General features: G+C 38.1%; 1 protein-coding gene across 1 annotated transcript in view; it reads left to right on the top strand.

Moving 5' to 3' along the window:
- PDSS2 (decaprenyl diphosphate synthase subunit 2) overlaps positions 1-14,056 on the top strand; it is a 120,172-nt gene that overhangs the window by 89,131 nt on the left and 16,985 nt on the right. The window contains exons 4-6 of the mRNA XM_027634198.1: positions 3,187-3,261; positions 11,390-11,563; positions 13,750-13,881. Of these exons, the coding sequence (XP_027489999.1) occupies positions 3,187-3,261; positions 11,390-11,563; positions 13,750-13,881 (381 nt within the window). The remainder of the gene's footprint in view (positions 1-3,186; positions 3,262-11,389; positions 11,564-13,749; positions 13,882-14,056) is intronic.

Below are 14,056 nucleotides of genomic sequence, written 5' to 3'. Positions count from 1 at the left end.
AATTGATGGCCTTTATGTTGACCGTTTAAAAGCAGAATAGATCACATCCCTAGAAAGGTGTTGAAGTAATACCTCCTTAGGGAAAAAAAGATACACTGGTGAAACTGTTGCAAAAGGTGTTTAAAGGCTATGAAATCACTTGCATGTGCACTTGTCACCTACAGGTAATGGGTCATCCCCTGGTCCACTCCCAGCCCTGTGGACGCTCTAGGGGGAGCAGAAAACGCAGCGCTTTGGAAGATGCTGATGCAGAGTGGAAAATGAAAAATAGAGTGGAAGTTTGTTTTCTCTCAATGTGATGTTACTCCTGCTCATCTCGAGTACCCATGAGGAATCAGGCTTCTCAAAAACATGCAGAGTAGTAGAAAATAGTGGGAAGAGAGATTATAAATAGCCTGCCTTTGGTCTCTTTTGAGTTGCTGCTGTTTTCAAGCACTAATTCTGGTGATCCTTTCTTCTCTTTCCCCATCTCTGAACTTGTTTAAAATGGAGCTCAACGTTCAAATGAGAAGAGAAGCAGTTGAGAGCACTTCATTTTTCATCTACCTTTCTTTCCTGCTTCTCAGACTTGCTTCTCAGAAATGCCGGGAAGTGGAACAGGGCACTCGTCAGGCAAAAAGGCACCGATGAGAATGGGGATAACTTGGATACTGTTTTCTGCTCTTCCACTGGCATGCTGTATGGTTTTGTGGGAAATCAGTTCGTTGTCACCATTTTCCCCTTATATAAAACAGTGGGAAATATATTTTACAGGGATGTTGATTGCTTTCAAATTTTGTGATGAAAAGTGCTACATAAGAACTAGACAGTGTATCATTGAATGAATACTACTGAATCTGTAATATTTTTTCTTCCTCTATGCCGTTTTGGAATGCAGAGGAAAATTACCTGGTTCCCTCATTTCTCTTTTCTTTCCCCAGCGCTCAGGACCCCAGGCCACAGACGTTTTGCTGCAGATGCTTTTCATAGATCAGATTAAGGATAGGTGAGGTGACAGAGCCTCATGCAAGCATCCCACTGTGCTCTTGAAACTAGAATTTCATTCCTGGTAGTAAACTGTATGGCCTTACATTTACCTTAAAAAATATTCTTTAAAATATATATATATATATATATGGAAAGAAGGGAGTTAATATTAGTATTAAGTTCTCACTAACATACAGTGTTCAATGTATCACTAAAGGCCTAATGATATTTAATATAAAGATTCTTCTAAATAGCTGACGTGTAATTCTCCTAAGATGTTTTATAAACTCATAAGAGGAGGAGATACAGTTGTTCACAAATGTTTCACCAAGCTTGTTTTAAGACATTTAAAATTGCCTTTGAGAGTAGAGTTCCATGAAAAAGAGGGAGTAGAGATGGAAAAAAGAAACCCCAAAACAGGGTTCTGCTCAGTCTAGAGTTTCAGGCAAGAGAGGAAAAGGTCTAGTTATCCAGAGCCAGCTGCATTGTTAAAAGTTCATACTATCACTTTGACATTTAGAGTAGGACTCAGTGTCTTTGTAAATTCCTCTTCGTATTACCAGTGTAGGTCTCTGAGCTCAGACCATTTCACAAACCATAACATTTTTTAGTGAGTGATTGATCTGTATTATGTGTCCTAGCCATCAGAAGAATCTTGGGATGTTGCTTGTATAAACTGTAATACAATCTGATCCTGGGCATTTAGTTACAGACTTTCATAGACCTATTGGCGATACTCAGTCCTCCTGGATTTGGGAATAAGGCTTATCTGATACCTTAAAAAAAAAAGGGGGGGGTGTTGCTTAAAAAAAAAAAAAGGCCCTCATTTTCTCTGTTCCCCACTTAAATAACTCAACACATCTGGTAACACTGTAGGATCATTGTCCTTTCAGTTCCTTAGCAGCTCATATTGCTACAATATTTCTTCGGTATCTAATTTCCTAAAGGGCAATGTGATTTTTTTTTTTTTTCCCAGGCTGTTTTTGTAGGTCTTGCAAATTAACCCATATGCATTGCAAGAAAAAACATGACTTTTAATCAGCACCATTTCTAAAGTTAGCACTTGCTGTGTGTATATGAATATGTATATGAACCAGTGTTTAAAAAAAAAAAAAGAAAACACAACCTTTTTGCTAGTGCTCAAAACTATCATACAAATGTGTTTTCATTATCAAATAAAGCATGCCTAAATGTTAGAATATCTTTCTGTTAGGGGGTTTATCATTTGACTTCTTGTCTTCAGTTACAGGAATGATAAAAATTGAAACTAAATCTTTTAATTCAATAAGAGCTATGTTGAATTTTAGGAAGCAAAAAGAGGAATCAGATACAGATTCATATGCATAGGAAATTAAACATTCAAGAAATTAAAACTTTGTGAGCAACTGAAAAGGTAGCCTTAAGGTGTGCTTATTTGAAATGCCTGCATTTAATTTTACAATAAATCTGAGTATTTTGTTCCAATTAAGACAGTTCATGTGCGCAACTTTAAATTGTACAGTAGTTCCACAGTCTCAGGGAGACCATGGACTGCTTGTTTTACATTCTGGATCAAGTTCAGATTTTTAGGCTTTGCTTGAATAAAATAAAAAGTCTGAACCCTGAAGATAATACAGATTGATAAATCTGATTTAAACATTCCTATGTTGCAGACTTTCAGTGTATGTGGTACAGCTGAGCCTCAGGCCATGCACTAAATACATCCACAGTGCATTCCCAGGGCACACGAATACCAAATGATCACATTTGAAAGGTTACCTTTCTATGGATTCTGACTTTTCTGTGTTAGCCATGAAGATTAGAATTTTAACAGCTCCCAGGGAGAGGTATTGTGAAGTATTTACTTGGCAGGAAAAAAACCAAAACAAAGCAAAGCCCAGATGAGGTACTGTCTCATATTCATGAACTGGGATTTATTACTTCTGTGAACGTCCTTTTGAGAATACACTCCATAGTTCACACTTTAGGAAAAACAAGTCTTGCTTTTCATTTATATTAACTTAAAACTTTGATAGAAGAGTTAACTGTTGTAGAGGTTTTAGCAGAGGCACAGCATCATGCTTGTGCAGAACAAATCTTAGTAAATCCTTCAGTCTTTCACAACTAGCTTTCTGCAAGGAATGTTATTGTGGTTTGTCTCTCTGGAAATCTGCCAGTAGCTTTGTTAGTGAATTTGGTGATAATTAAAGATGTAAGTTTTTTTCTACTTTTCTTTTACAGGTTGTGGAACTCATTTCAAGTGCTATTGGTGACTTAGTTCAAGGTATATATTATGAAAACTCAAAATCATCTGAGGTAAGAATTTCAGTAGATTTATATACCCAAGGCATTTCGCGATATTAATGTGTGACTACAATAAACATGATTGCTTTCTCATCTGTTAAAAAGGAGGGAGAAGGAGGAAGAGAAGTAGTTGTAGTCCTAGTGAATGTCATCGTTATGACACCTGTAAGCTCTGATGGAATTTTCCAGAAATGCCCAAGGAGGGACTATTTTATTTCTGTGAGTGCTTAATAAGATAATGTTGTGTCATTACCAGGCACTCTAGACACATCTTACTACAGTCTTTCCAAACACTTCCAGAGGTTTCTAGTCAAGGTTCTGTTAGAGGCATTTGTTACAATGTTGTCAACATCATTAATATTTTCATGTCAAACCTGTCATTTCTAAGCCCAAAGATGTTTACAAAATACTTCATCCTAAACTTATATCATGTCCTTTCTTCTGAGTTTTGTCCTAAAGTGTTAGGAGTATAGCAGTATATTCTTCACCAGAAGTCACCATGCATGTATTGTCTTTACTGGAATATTTAAAGAAACTTCTAGAGAGCATTCATGAAGTAGGCTTGCTTGGGCAGAGTTTTGGTGAAAAAAAGAGTTCTTTCTTTGATTTACCATGACTGTGTCTTAACACATGCAATAAAGTCAACAATTTGAAGTTGCCATGACTCTACAGGTTTTATGGAAGCAACTTTTCAGTCACTGATGAGCACTGTGTATATGTGAATATCAATCTTGAAATCCACTGAGGTAGATAGATTCACTTGTAGTGGTGTTGTCTCATGCTTCTGGTTTGCCTTGGAGACCTGCATCTTACAGTTCAGTAGGTGTTGTGTACTTAAATTGCAGCTCTGGTTTGCTGTTGCTTAGTTGTATTATGTAGCAAAATTAACACCTTAATAGTGGAAACCCTGATCTCGTGGGTTACTGCTACAATAGATGCCTGCCCTGATGCCCCTGCCCCAACCAAACCACTGTGGGCAAGTGGAGGGTGACAGTGCCTATCAGCGGCTGGGCTCCAGGGGGGGCTCCCTTGGTCAGTGTCTGTCTCTGCTGCTCTGCAGCAGCAAAGACATGTCACTAAAACTAACCTTATTCAAATGCCTCCAGCAGGACAGCAGTAATGGCACACTCAGGAGCTGCCTGGGGCTCACGACTCACTGGGTTCTGCACAGAGGATGGCATGTGCCCAGCATCCTCTGGCACCTCTCAGGAGGGAACCCTGGATGGAAACATGGCAGGAGTGCAGTGTTAGGAACTTGACAGTGCTTTTGCATCTGCTGTGTTTTACCTGAGGATAAACCAACTTCAACCTTCATTGTTGCTCTCAAGGAATGTGCTAAAGGTTATATGTTAAAATGGACAACATCTTTAAGATTTTTGGAAAGAATGTTTACTATTTTCTGTACTCAAGCAGGTTTCTAAATACAAGTAGATCACAGGTATATTTAAAAAACACCAACCTACTCTATTTTGTGTAGAAATAAATCCCTATAGGTTGATCTCAGCAATGAAACTGCTTTTTATTTTAACCATGGCCCCTGTATAAATGAGAAATGTTGTGGATTCTTGGGTTCCTGTGACTGCAGAAGATACTAATTTTCTCTTTCTTAGTTATTCTTTTTCTGTTTGTTTTCTGGTACCTTACTGAAGCACCCCTCATGTGTGGATTGCAAGGGCAAGTGTGAGAGAAACTAAGTGCAGCTGCATGATGTTTACCTTGCCCTGGCCCAGTTACAAATAGCCAAGACTTATTTTGTTTCAGTGACTATTTCTAAGGAGAGTTGAAAGTACACTGTATCCTTCCTAAGGGGAACCCAGTTAACTCAAAATGAAATTAGTATGGTGCCATAACAGAGAAATTTACATGACAGTGTCTGAAGTTTAGTCTTTTTAATGGATAGTGCTTGGCTTCCAATTAGACCTACAACAAAGTGTGGGATCTACTTTAATTTTTTTTTACCTTGTTGACTGAGAAATTTAGTTCCATGTTGTGTGATAGACCTATCTCTATTGCTTTCTTTGCATTTTTCTGCTGAGGCAGTGTCCTGTTCATGTCCTGAACATCTCTTTAGCAAAGTCTGCCAAATGGACTAGATCAGTTATTTGTCTTATTTGTATCCCTTGTGTGTCTTCCCTCCTTCTCTAATTGCAATTTGATTGAATCAAAAATGTGAACTACATTTCCTAGAGGTAAGTCAAATGCTTTAATCTGCTCCACTACTAAATCTCAAATGTCAATCTTTTTTTCTTTTTAGGAGTAGGGCATAGGGATGTTAGTAAAGGAATTTTCATTGCTGAGAATGTCTTAAATTTGGAAAAGCAGAAACACATCTTCTCACCTTTTCCCCCTCCTTCCATTTTTAGGCAGGAAAACTGTACTTCATATGTTAAATGTCTTTAATGCAGTTGTCATAAAGCTCTTCACTACCATAAAATACACTAATTTAGCACCAAGGTGTTTTGATTTTTGCTGAATGTCTACCTAGATGGTATACAAAAATACTCTGCAAAATTAACCTTTCTCTTCTGACATCCTAAGCTTGTGTTTACCCAAAAAGAAGTTTGTCTTCTTGGATGACCCAATAGGAAAGCTGAAAGAATTATTTAACTTAGCAAGACTGACCTTATTTACCCCTGAAGATATATAATGGGTATAATTATTTGACAGTGCTCATTACCACTTTTTTTTCCTCTGCACAACCACGTGCAATCCTACAGCCATCCCATCTTAGTATATTCTGTTTGATCATTCTTCATCTTGTCTGCATAGTAAGTCATTAGATCTGTTTGAAACTGGGGGAAAAAAAGTGCTAATATTTAACTTTTCATCTTTATTTAAAATGGCAGTCCAAACTACAAGGTGTAGGCTTTGACACAGCCTCGAAGTCAAGGTTGTCACTCATGTTCAAAGTAATAAACATCTGCTGTAATTTAAGATGTTGCATTATCAATATTAAGGTAATATTTTGGACTGTGAGTTGGAGCAGAAAGGGGTGATATGATAAACCTTTACAGCTCTGTGCTCTAAATCCCCTCTTAGACCAAAATTCTGCAACTAAAGGACATTCTTCCCAGTCCCATCTGCCTTTCCTGAATCTAGGTCTAATTTGGAAGTAAAAATTTGTGCCTTAGTGAATGAAAAGGTCAAAGTTGTCTAATCTGGCCTTCAGTCTTGACTGTGGTATCTATTTTTAGCAGAAAAAACCCCCCATTACTCTGCTCTGTTTCCAACTTTTAGGAGACTGAAGGCTTCTAAAATGTTTGCTAACTCAGAGAATACTGTCGTACTTTTAAAAATATTCTGTTTTAATATTCCAGATCATTTAACAAATATTAATGAAGGTTGCTTTAATGTCCTTGTCAGTCCACTGAACAAGGACAAGATATACAGGGAAGTTCAAGGTCAAACTGCAGAATCAAGAGTGGGACTTGAGTGTTGGCTCTTGTGCTTTACCTGCCAGACCATTCTTGCAATCTTAAAACTTAGGGACTCTTATGGGAAATCACTTGGTTGGTTTTTGGTTTCTTTTTTTTCCTCATCTCCAGAGTATCTAGCTGATGCTAAATGTGCATTGCCAGAACTCCTGTTAGTGTCAGAATGGGATATTATGTAAGACAAAACCATTTCCATCATGTTCCACTGATGACCAGAATAGCTGTTTGGTGTTTTTGATGCAATAGTGTGAAAATTGTGCACAACTAATATGTAAAACAAGTTTAAAAAGAAATACGTTAGTGGGAAGTACTCATTTTACCAAGTAGTGAATTACCAGGTATTTCTAATAAATGTGTTTTCTGGGGAAGGACAGGCTACATGTAGCAAGTGGTATCAGTTCTTTGATGTTTGGTCACCAGCCCTGCTTTGAGAAGTAATGTTTTGGAATACTGCACATGTCCATCAACTGGACTGCTATGAGTGTGTTAAAATAAAGGATTTGTTTATAATTTTACCAAAGGAAGTAAGCCAAATGCATTTTGAGACATGTAAATCACCTTTTAGCAGTGCAGCAGTCAGAGTTTTCACTTTTTTTAAACAAATGTTTCTGTTGCAAGACAAAAGGGAAGGATAAAATATGGAATTTGAGTAAAGAGCATCTGTGAAAAGAATGTGTCAGAGGGGAAAAAAGCATAGCTAGAAAGAAGGCCAATGCTGTTTGTTTACTGCTTTTGTTCTTTTAAATACTAAGCTTTTCTAGAGAGATTTAAAATAACAGATGTGAAGAGATTTAAATTTATTATAAGTTTTCAAAATTTTTTTAAGTCATGTGGGTTTTTTTTAGTGTCATGATGAAGTAGTTGGTGGCATGCTTTGTTGACTCATTTACAGACACCCTTGTTCCTCCAAAAGCAGTGAAGGCATGTATTAATAGACCAATAAAACATGCCCTGTCATGTTCAGCAAGCACAAATACATCTGTTGAAAGCTTATGTGAACCATGTGCAAGATTTTTTGCAGGGTCTTGCTACTGGTAGAATGATTCATAGTTGCACTGGATTTTATTTATGTAAAATAGAAGTTCTTGAACTACCTAATTTAAAACTTGAATATGCAATTTAAAATTATTTCCGTGTGTTTCTGCAGATTATTTGCCCATTGAGAACTAAACTAAAGTTTGATTTAAGTGATTCAGACATTTCAATCATTTTGTGCAACAGCAGATGGCTAAGAAAGAGCTGCCATGGTATGGAAATAAATTAAGTTTTCCCTTATACACTGTAGCTGAAGTTTTACATCGAAGTGTCTCTGACTTCTTCCTGGTTTTGCAAATGGGTTTTTGCACTTTGAAGACAGGTTTTTCATGCATATTTCCTTAATATGTTTTCAGCTGAACCACATATGAGCATCTTCTTTGGTGTGATAAATCAGACTGAGTTAAGTGCTGCTTTTGTATTGGGGATCTTTTTTGCCATTGCTAAAAGCTGCCCTCCCTGATGGTTATGTTTGCATATTTTGTCCTGCAGTTTCATTTTCTAAAAGTTTTTTTGTTTCCTGTTTCCTGAGAGGATTGTTTCAAACACAGTTTAAAATTACGGAAGTAGCTAAATTAAAAAAAAAAAAAAGTCTCAACTAGACAATTTCTAACAAAACAGTAACCGACCTTGCTGATAGTAAAATAGGAGCACCCTCAGCTGTTCTTAATTTCCCATAGGAAACGATGATTGACAGAGTTGGATTTGTATATTTTCCCTGTATTCCCATACTGACATTATGCAAACTGTATCTGGAGTTGGCTGTTTTCTTCTGGTGATGGTGAGGGGTTCAACTCCCTTCTTCCAGTTTCTGCCACCCAGACAGCATCAGGAATGGTTGTGATCTGGACCAGTTTTGGGCGACAGAACTTGTGAATGAGATCCCAGGCATTAGTTAATCAATTGTCTGAGCACTGTCAACTACAGCTGGAATTAATTTGAGTTAGAAAAGGCTTTTATATGAAGGACTAAGGAGTCTTCTGAGCATATTAGTGTCCACTTTTATACCCACTGCTGACAAAACAAAACAAAGCTTAAAAAGCAGTGAAAATTTCTCTAAAAGTAGTAAACACTGTCATGATGTCAGATTTTACAGCTTTTGCAATCTAGAACTAGTTTTGGTCTTCCCTTTTTGTTTTTTCAATAGTGTTTAGATCTTGTCCTACATATGAATGTAGTGTGGTTGGTGGACACTCTGTGTACAATATAAGTTAAGCTTGGGAAAAAATGACATTGTTGAAAAACTTTGCTGAAGAAAGGTTGTGTCTGCCTTCTTAAACAACAGAAGATTTAGGGGGGTGTGGTCAGAAGGGGTACTGTGTTTTAAATCAGCTATATTCTGTCATACAAGTTCATATGCTAAGGCACATCCATACGGACATAATGCCTTTTTACAACTGGCTTGTTTCTGTAACCCAGGGATTTACAGTAGTTATGTTTTTTAAGATTTCAATACTGTATCTTCAAATATGTGTCCATTTTAGATGCTTGAAGCTTCTACATGATGTTCATTTAGTGGACAGTAACTTTTTGTGCCATCATTTTCGATCTGGTTATGGAATTCCAACTCGTTTAAGCATATGATTTTATAGCAAATCATAGAATTAATTTCCTTGTATATGTTGAGTTGCAATAATTGTTTAAGCTTCTTCAGTTCCCGTAGTTGATATTTGATAATGTCTGCATTTCTCTTGCTGCTCAAAGGCTCCAGGAAGCAAATATTTTCAAGTTGGGGTCTTCTGAAAGATGTTTTTTTTTTAAAACTTCAAAATTGTTTAAGGGTACTTTTCTAGAGTATTTTTGTCTTATTTGGATTCAGAACAAATGATTATAAAAATCTCTGCCAATTTTCAATATCATCCAGCGAATTTTAGTAAATACTGTTTTTTCACTGAGCAGATTGGTTGTTAAGGAAAAGATTGTGTTTCGTCTTCCAAGAGCTCCTGATTTTAAATTTCAAATAAATTGATCTATATCTGAGTGGAAAAAAAGAGACTTGATATATGCGGAACTACTTGAATTAAATGCTCATTTTGACATTTTGCCAGTCATGGGAATTTGCAGATGCTCTGGGATGAGTTAAGATATTAAAACAAAAATACTGAAACACGAGGAAAGTTTAGGCTTGACTTTGTAAGTTGTCATATGCATAATAGCAAACATGTGGTTTCTCTGTTCTTCACTTTCCTTGTATAACTTAATAGTATGTCTGAAAGCAAAGACATTTTGATATAGCTCTGTGTTACTTGGCGTTGCAGAATTCTCCTACTTCTTCCATTAGTCTCAAATTATCCTCTCCCTTGTAACACAGCACTTCTGGGTGATATCCATAAGGGAGGAAAATTAGAGCCGAACGGATGGATTCTATTTCATTTGTTACTGATTTCATGACAGATAATACCTTGCTAGAAAACTATAGGGTCACACAGAATTACTTCTTGCTCATTTCTAAGTAGTTTAATTGCCATCACTTTGAGGGGAAAAGCTTGTTATATAAAAGGGGTTTTTTATTACTCTTTTAAAGAATATCTTTTGGCTTAATGTGAGCTACAGATTTAGCTGAACTGAAAAATTACAAAATTTATATGCTTGAAATTTTTTTTCTGTTGCTTCTCATTGCTAATTTTATTTTTTTCTAAGTAAAACAACTGTGGTCTTTTCAGGTTTTGGTCTTTTATTTTTTCCTCTCTTTAGAGAGTACCTAAAGGTGTGACAGTATCACGTATGTGAGACAGATGAAAGTCATGTCTATCTTTGAAGACCCGTTAGTGAAATAGTGCCATATTAACACCTTATAAGAAATGGCATTTGAATTTGGGTTTGGGGAGAAAGTATTTTATTTGCCTTAATTAAAAAATGCTTTGTGAAAAGTAACCCAAATTAATATTTTGGATATAAAAGGTTTTGAGAATGGTTGAGCATTTCTGACCTTACAGTCAAGGTGATAAAGTTCAATAGAGGTATCATTGAGATCTCTGTCAGCCTCTGAGAAAGTTAATACCTGACACTTCTAAATCGCAACTTTAAAACATTCAGTCATTCCCCATCCTTAATATGGGAGTAGAAGAGGTACAAATCATCCATTGCAGCCCTTCATTTTTTCAATGCAGTCTATAAGAATATTTAATACCTTTTGTAATGTGTTTTTTTCTTGACCACAAAGGAGAAATTGTAGGGACTTCTCAAGTTTGTTTGGGATTATTGGTTCTTGGTAACTGGTAAGGGGCTGAAGTGTAGGTGTACTCTGGGGGGTTTTACTTTTGGGATTTGTTTTGTTATTGTTGTTTTGGAGTTTTGTTTGCATTTTTTTTAACTCCCCAGTCCCTCATGAGGGATGTAGTTGGCTGTTAATGTTCAGTCATTAAGAAAATGATACAGTCATTAAGAAAAGATTTATACTGAATCTGTTGACAACTCCACATATTTTGCATTGCTCTTTTTGAGCAGAAAATGAAAAAGGTTTTTGTTTGAAGCTGCCAGTATATTTATTCTGATACTTTTCTCTAATCATCCCTAAAAACCACCTATCTTTATTTGGCATCATGGCACCCAGAGTTTTTCGTTTGTTTTGTTACTTACCACATTATTCACCTGTGCCACACTGTTCATCTCTGTGAGCTGACACATCTGCAGTTTTGGTGTTTTCATGTTAGCCTTTGTTTCATTTTCAGGAGAACTGTCTTACAGATGATATTGGCATATCTCGGTGGAAGGAGCAGGTCTTCCTGTCACATAGTGCCTTGCTGGCAAAGAGCTGCCAGGCTGCAATGGAGCTAGCAAAGCACAGCACTGAGATTCAGGACATGGCATTTCAGTATGGGAAGCATATGTCTATGAGTCATAAGGTATGCTTTTTCCTTAGGTTCTGGGACCTTAAATACAGCAAGGCTTGTAAGATGTGTTGATCTTGAGCTCTGTTATATACTGCCACTATGCTGTAGACTTTTGCCAGCAGGTCATTGTTGAGAGATTTTACTGCTGCCTGGTGTGAAGATGTTTGTGGAAACTGCTGGTATGAACAGTGCTTGCGAACTAGCAAAATCACACTCCTGGCCAAGTAATTCATTACATTCAAGCTTCTGTTAATGTCCCTGTAGCACATCTTTCTGCAGCAGCTTAAAACTTTACCTTACCTGCTCCTACATTCTTCCTAAAGCCACAATCCCAGTAGCAAAAGTTGCAGAAGGAAGCATGTCATAGAATATCCTGAGTTGGAAGGGTCATTGAGTCCAGCTCCTGGCCCTGCACAGAACAACCTTAAGAATACTACCATGTGCCTGAGAGCATTGTCCAAACACATCTTGAACTCTGTCAGGCTTGGTGCCATGACCACTTCCCTGAGGATCCCACTCCAGTGCCCAACCACCTGTGGGTGAAGAACCATTCCATAAAATCCAATTTAAACCTCCCCTGAGGTTTAACCTCATTCCGTAAAATTCAGTTTAAACCTCCCCTTCAGGACATTCCTTTGGGTCCTGTCACTGATTGCGAGAGAGATCAGTACCTGCATCTCCACTTCCCCTCATGAGGAGGTTGTAGACTGCAATGACGCCTCTCCTCAGTCTCCTCTTCTTTAGGCTGAACAGACCAAGTGACCTCAGCCACTCCTCACACAGCTTCCCCTCAAGGCCTTTCCCCGTCTTCATTGCCCACCTTTGGACACTCTCCAATAGCTTTATATCTTTCTGATGTTATGATGCCCAAAACTGCACACACTGTTCAAGGTGAGGCTACACCAGTGCAGAGCAGAGCGGGACAATCACCTCCTTTGACCAGCTGGTGATGCTTTGCCTGATGCCCCCCTGGACACAGTTGGCCCTCCTGGCTACCAGGGTACTGCTGACTCATATTCAACTTGCCATTGAACACCCAGGTCCCTTTCCACAGTGCTGATCTCCAGCCTCTTTTTTCCCAGTCTGTACATGATGTGTTGGATCTTGACTGCCACCATGCAGAGATTTGTACTGTGAGGCTCAACTGCCTGCAGCAGCATGTGAGCTGAGCCACGAGCTGCAGTGGCAGAAGGACCTGCTTGCATTCCCTTCTAAATGACCTGCTGTGGAGGTAACTTCCAGAGGGGGCAGCTTGAGAATAAGGAGGGAGGCCACCAGATCTGGACAGGAGCAGCCCGCACCTTTACAGTAGTAGGATTTCCCACAGAAGGTTTCTGACCTCCACTAGAAGACTTTCAGTCTGCAGCTACTGCTAGTCCAAAGGAAAACACATAGTGGGGAACTCAGATCCTTGACACTCTTGTTTTGCCCTAAAGATCTGTTCCTGTTGTATTGCACCACTTGCAAGATTAGCCGTAGCTTGAGACAGGCAGACAGGCCTCTCATGTACTTCAGCTGAGTTGATTTAGATAGTTTCTAGTTCCTACAGGAGAAGGAAGTGGTTTTATAAAGCACAGTTTTACTGCCATAGAAATGCCACTGTATGCTATTACTAGGTACAATTCTACCAGAAAATTGCTTGTAGTGCAGCTATAGCCTTAATGTTTTGTGGATGCTTTAATATTAATGTATTCACTATTGACACATAGTTATGTATAAAGGATTGCATAATTTTCATAGAAAGCTCCTAGCTATGTAGCATTTCCTTTGTCAGAAGGAAGGTCATACTGCATCGGCTTCCTCAGGTACTGTAAAGTAGAATGTATTACCCTGCACAGATTAAAAACTGATCTTCTTCCCACCAAAGACTGGGTCATTTATATTTTTAATGCTTCCTGACACTCCACAGCTTCCTACATGGCTATGTCCTATGGCTTGCCCAGCTCTGTAAGCTGTCCTTTACCCATGTCTTTGCAGACTCTATACATGCTTCTCATTACCACAGCTTTCCACCAGTGCAATGGTTTCACAACATCTTTCTGTCCCTTCCCCAAACTTGAAAAAGTGCAACCAAAGTACAAGTGTCAAAGCAGAAAGTGGTGAGTAGGTGTAGAATCAGGATATGGACCTCAGTTTGGTGCATGGGTGGATATGTAGACTGTTCCTGGGAACTGAAGAAATGTGTTCTTCTCTTTCAGCTACATTCAGACCTTCAGCCGTTTGTTAAAGAAAGTTCGAGTGACACAATGGCCTTCAGTTTGAATTCTGCTCCTGCAATCCTTCATCAGGAATTCCTTGGAAGGGAGGCATGGATTAAGCAGATTAGAGAGGTAAATTGAAGCATTGTTTAGAATTTCCTGGTTTTGCCATTTATCTCTTCCTATCCGTACTTTTGATCTTCAGAGAAACTTAGAAATTAACAACAGGTTTACCTATGCTCTCCAATGCTTACTATCTCTCTCTTCCATGCTTTCAAGATGTAGGGGAAATCTAGGGACCTGACAG

Source organism: Corapipo altera, unplaced genomic scaffold, assembly GCF_003945725.1.
Source record: "Corapipo altera isolate COAL_440 unplaced genomic scaffold, ASM394572v1 2b, whole genome shotgun sequence".
Taxonomy (NCBI): domain Eukaryota; kingdom Metazoa; phylum Chordata; class Aves; order Passeriformes; family Pipridae; genus Corapipo; species Corapipo altera.
This window is presented reverse-complemented; position numbering and strand designations above follow the sequence as displayed.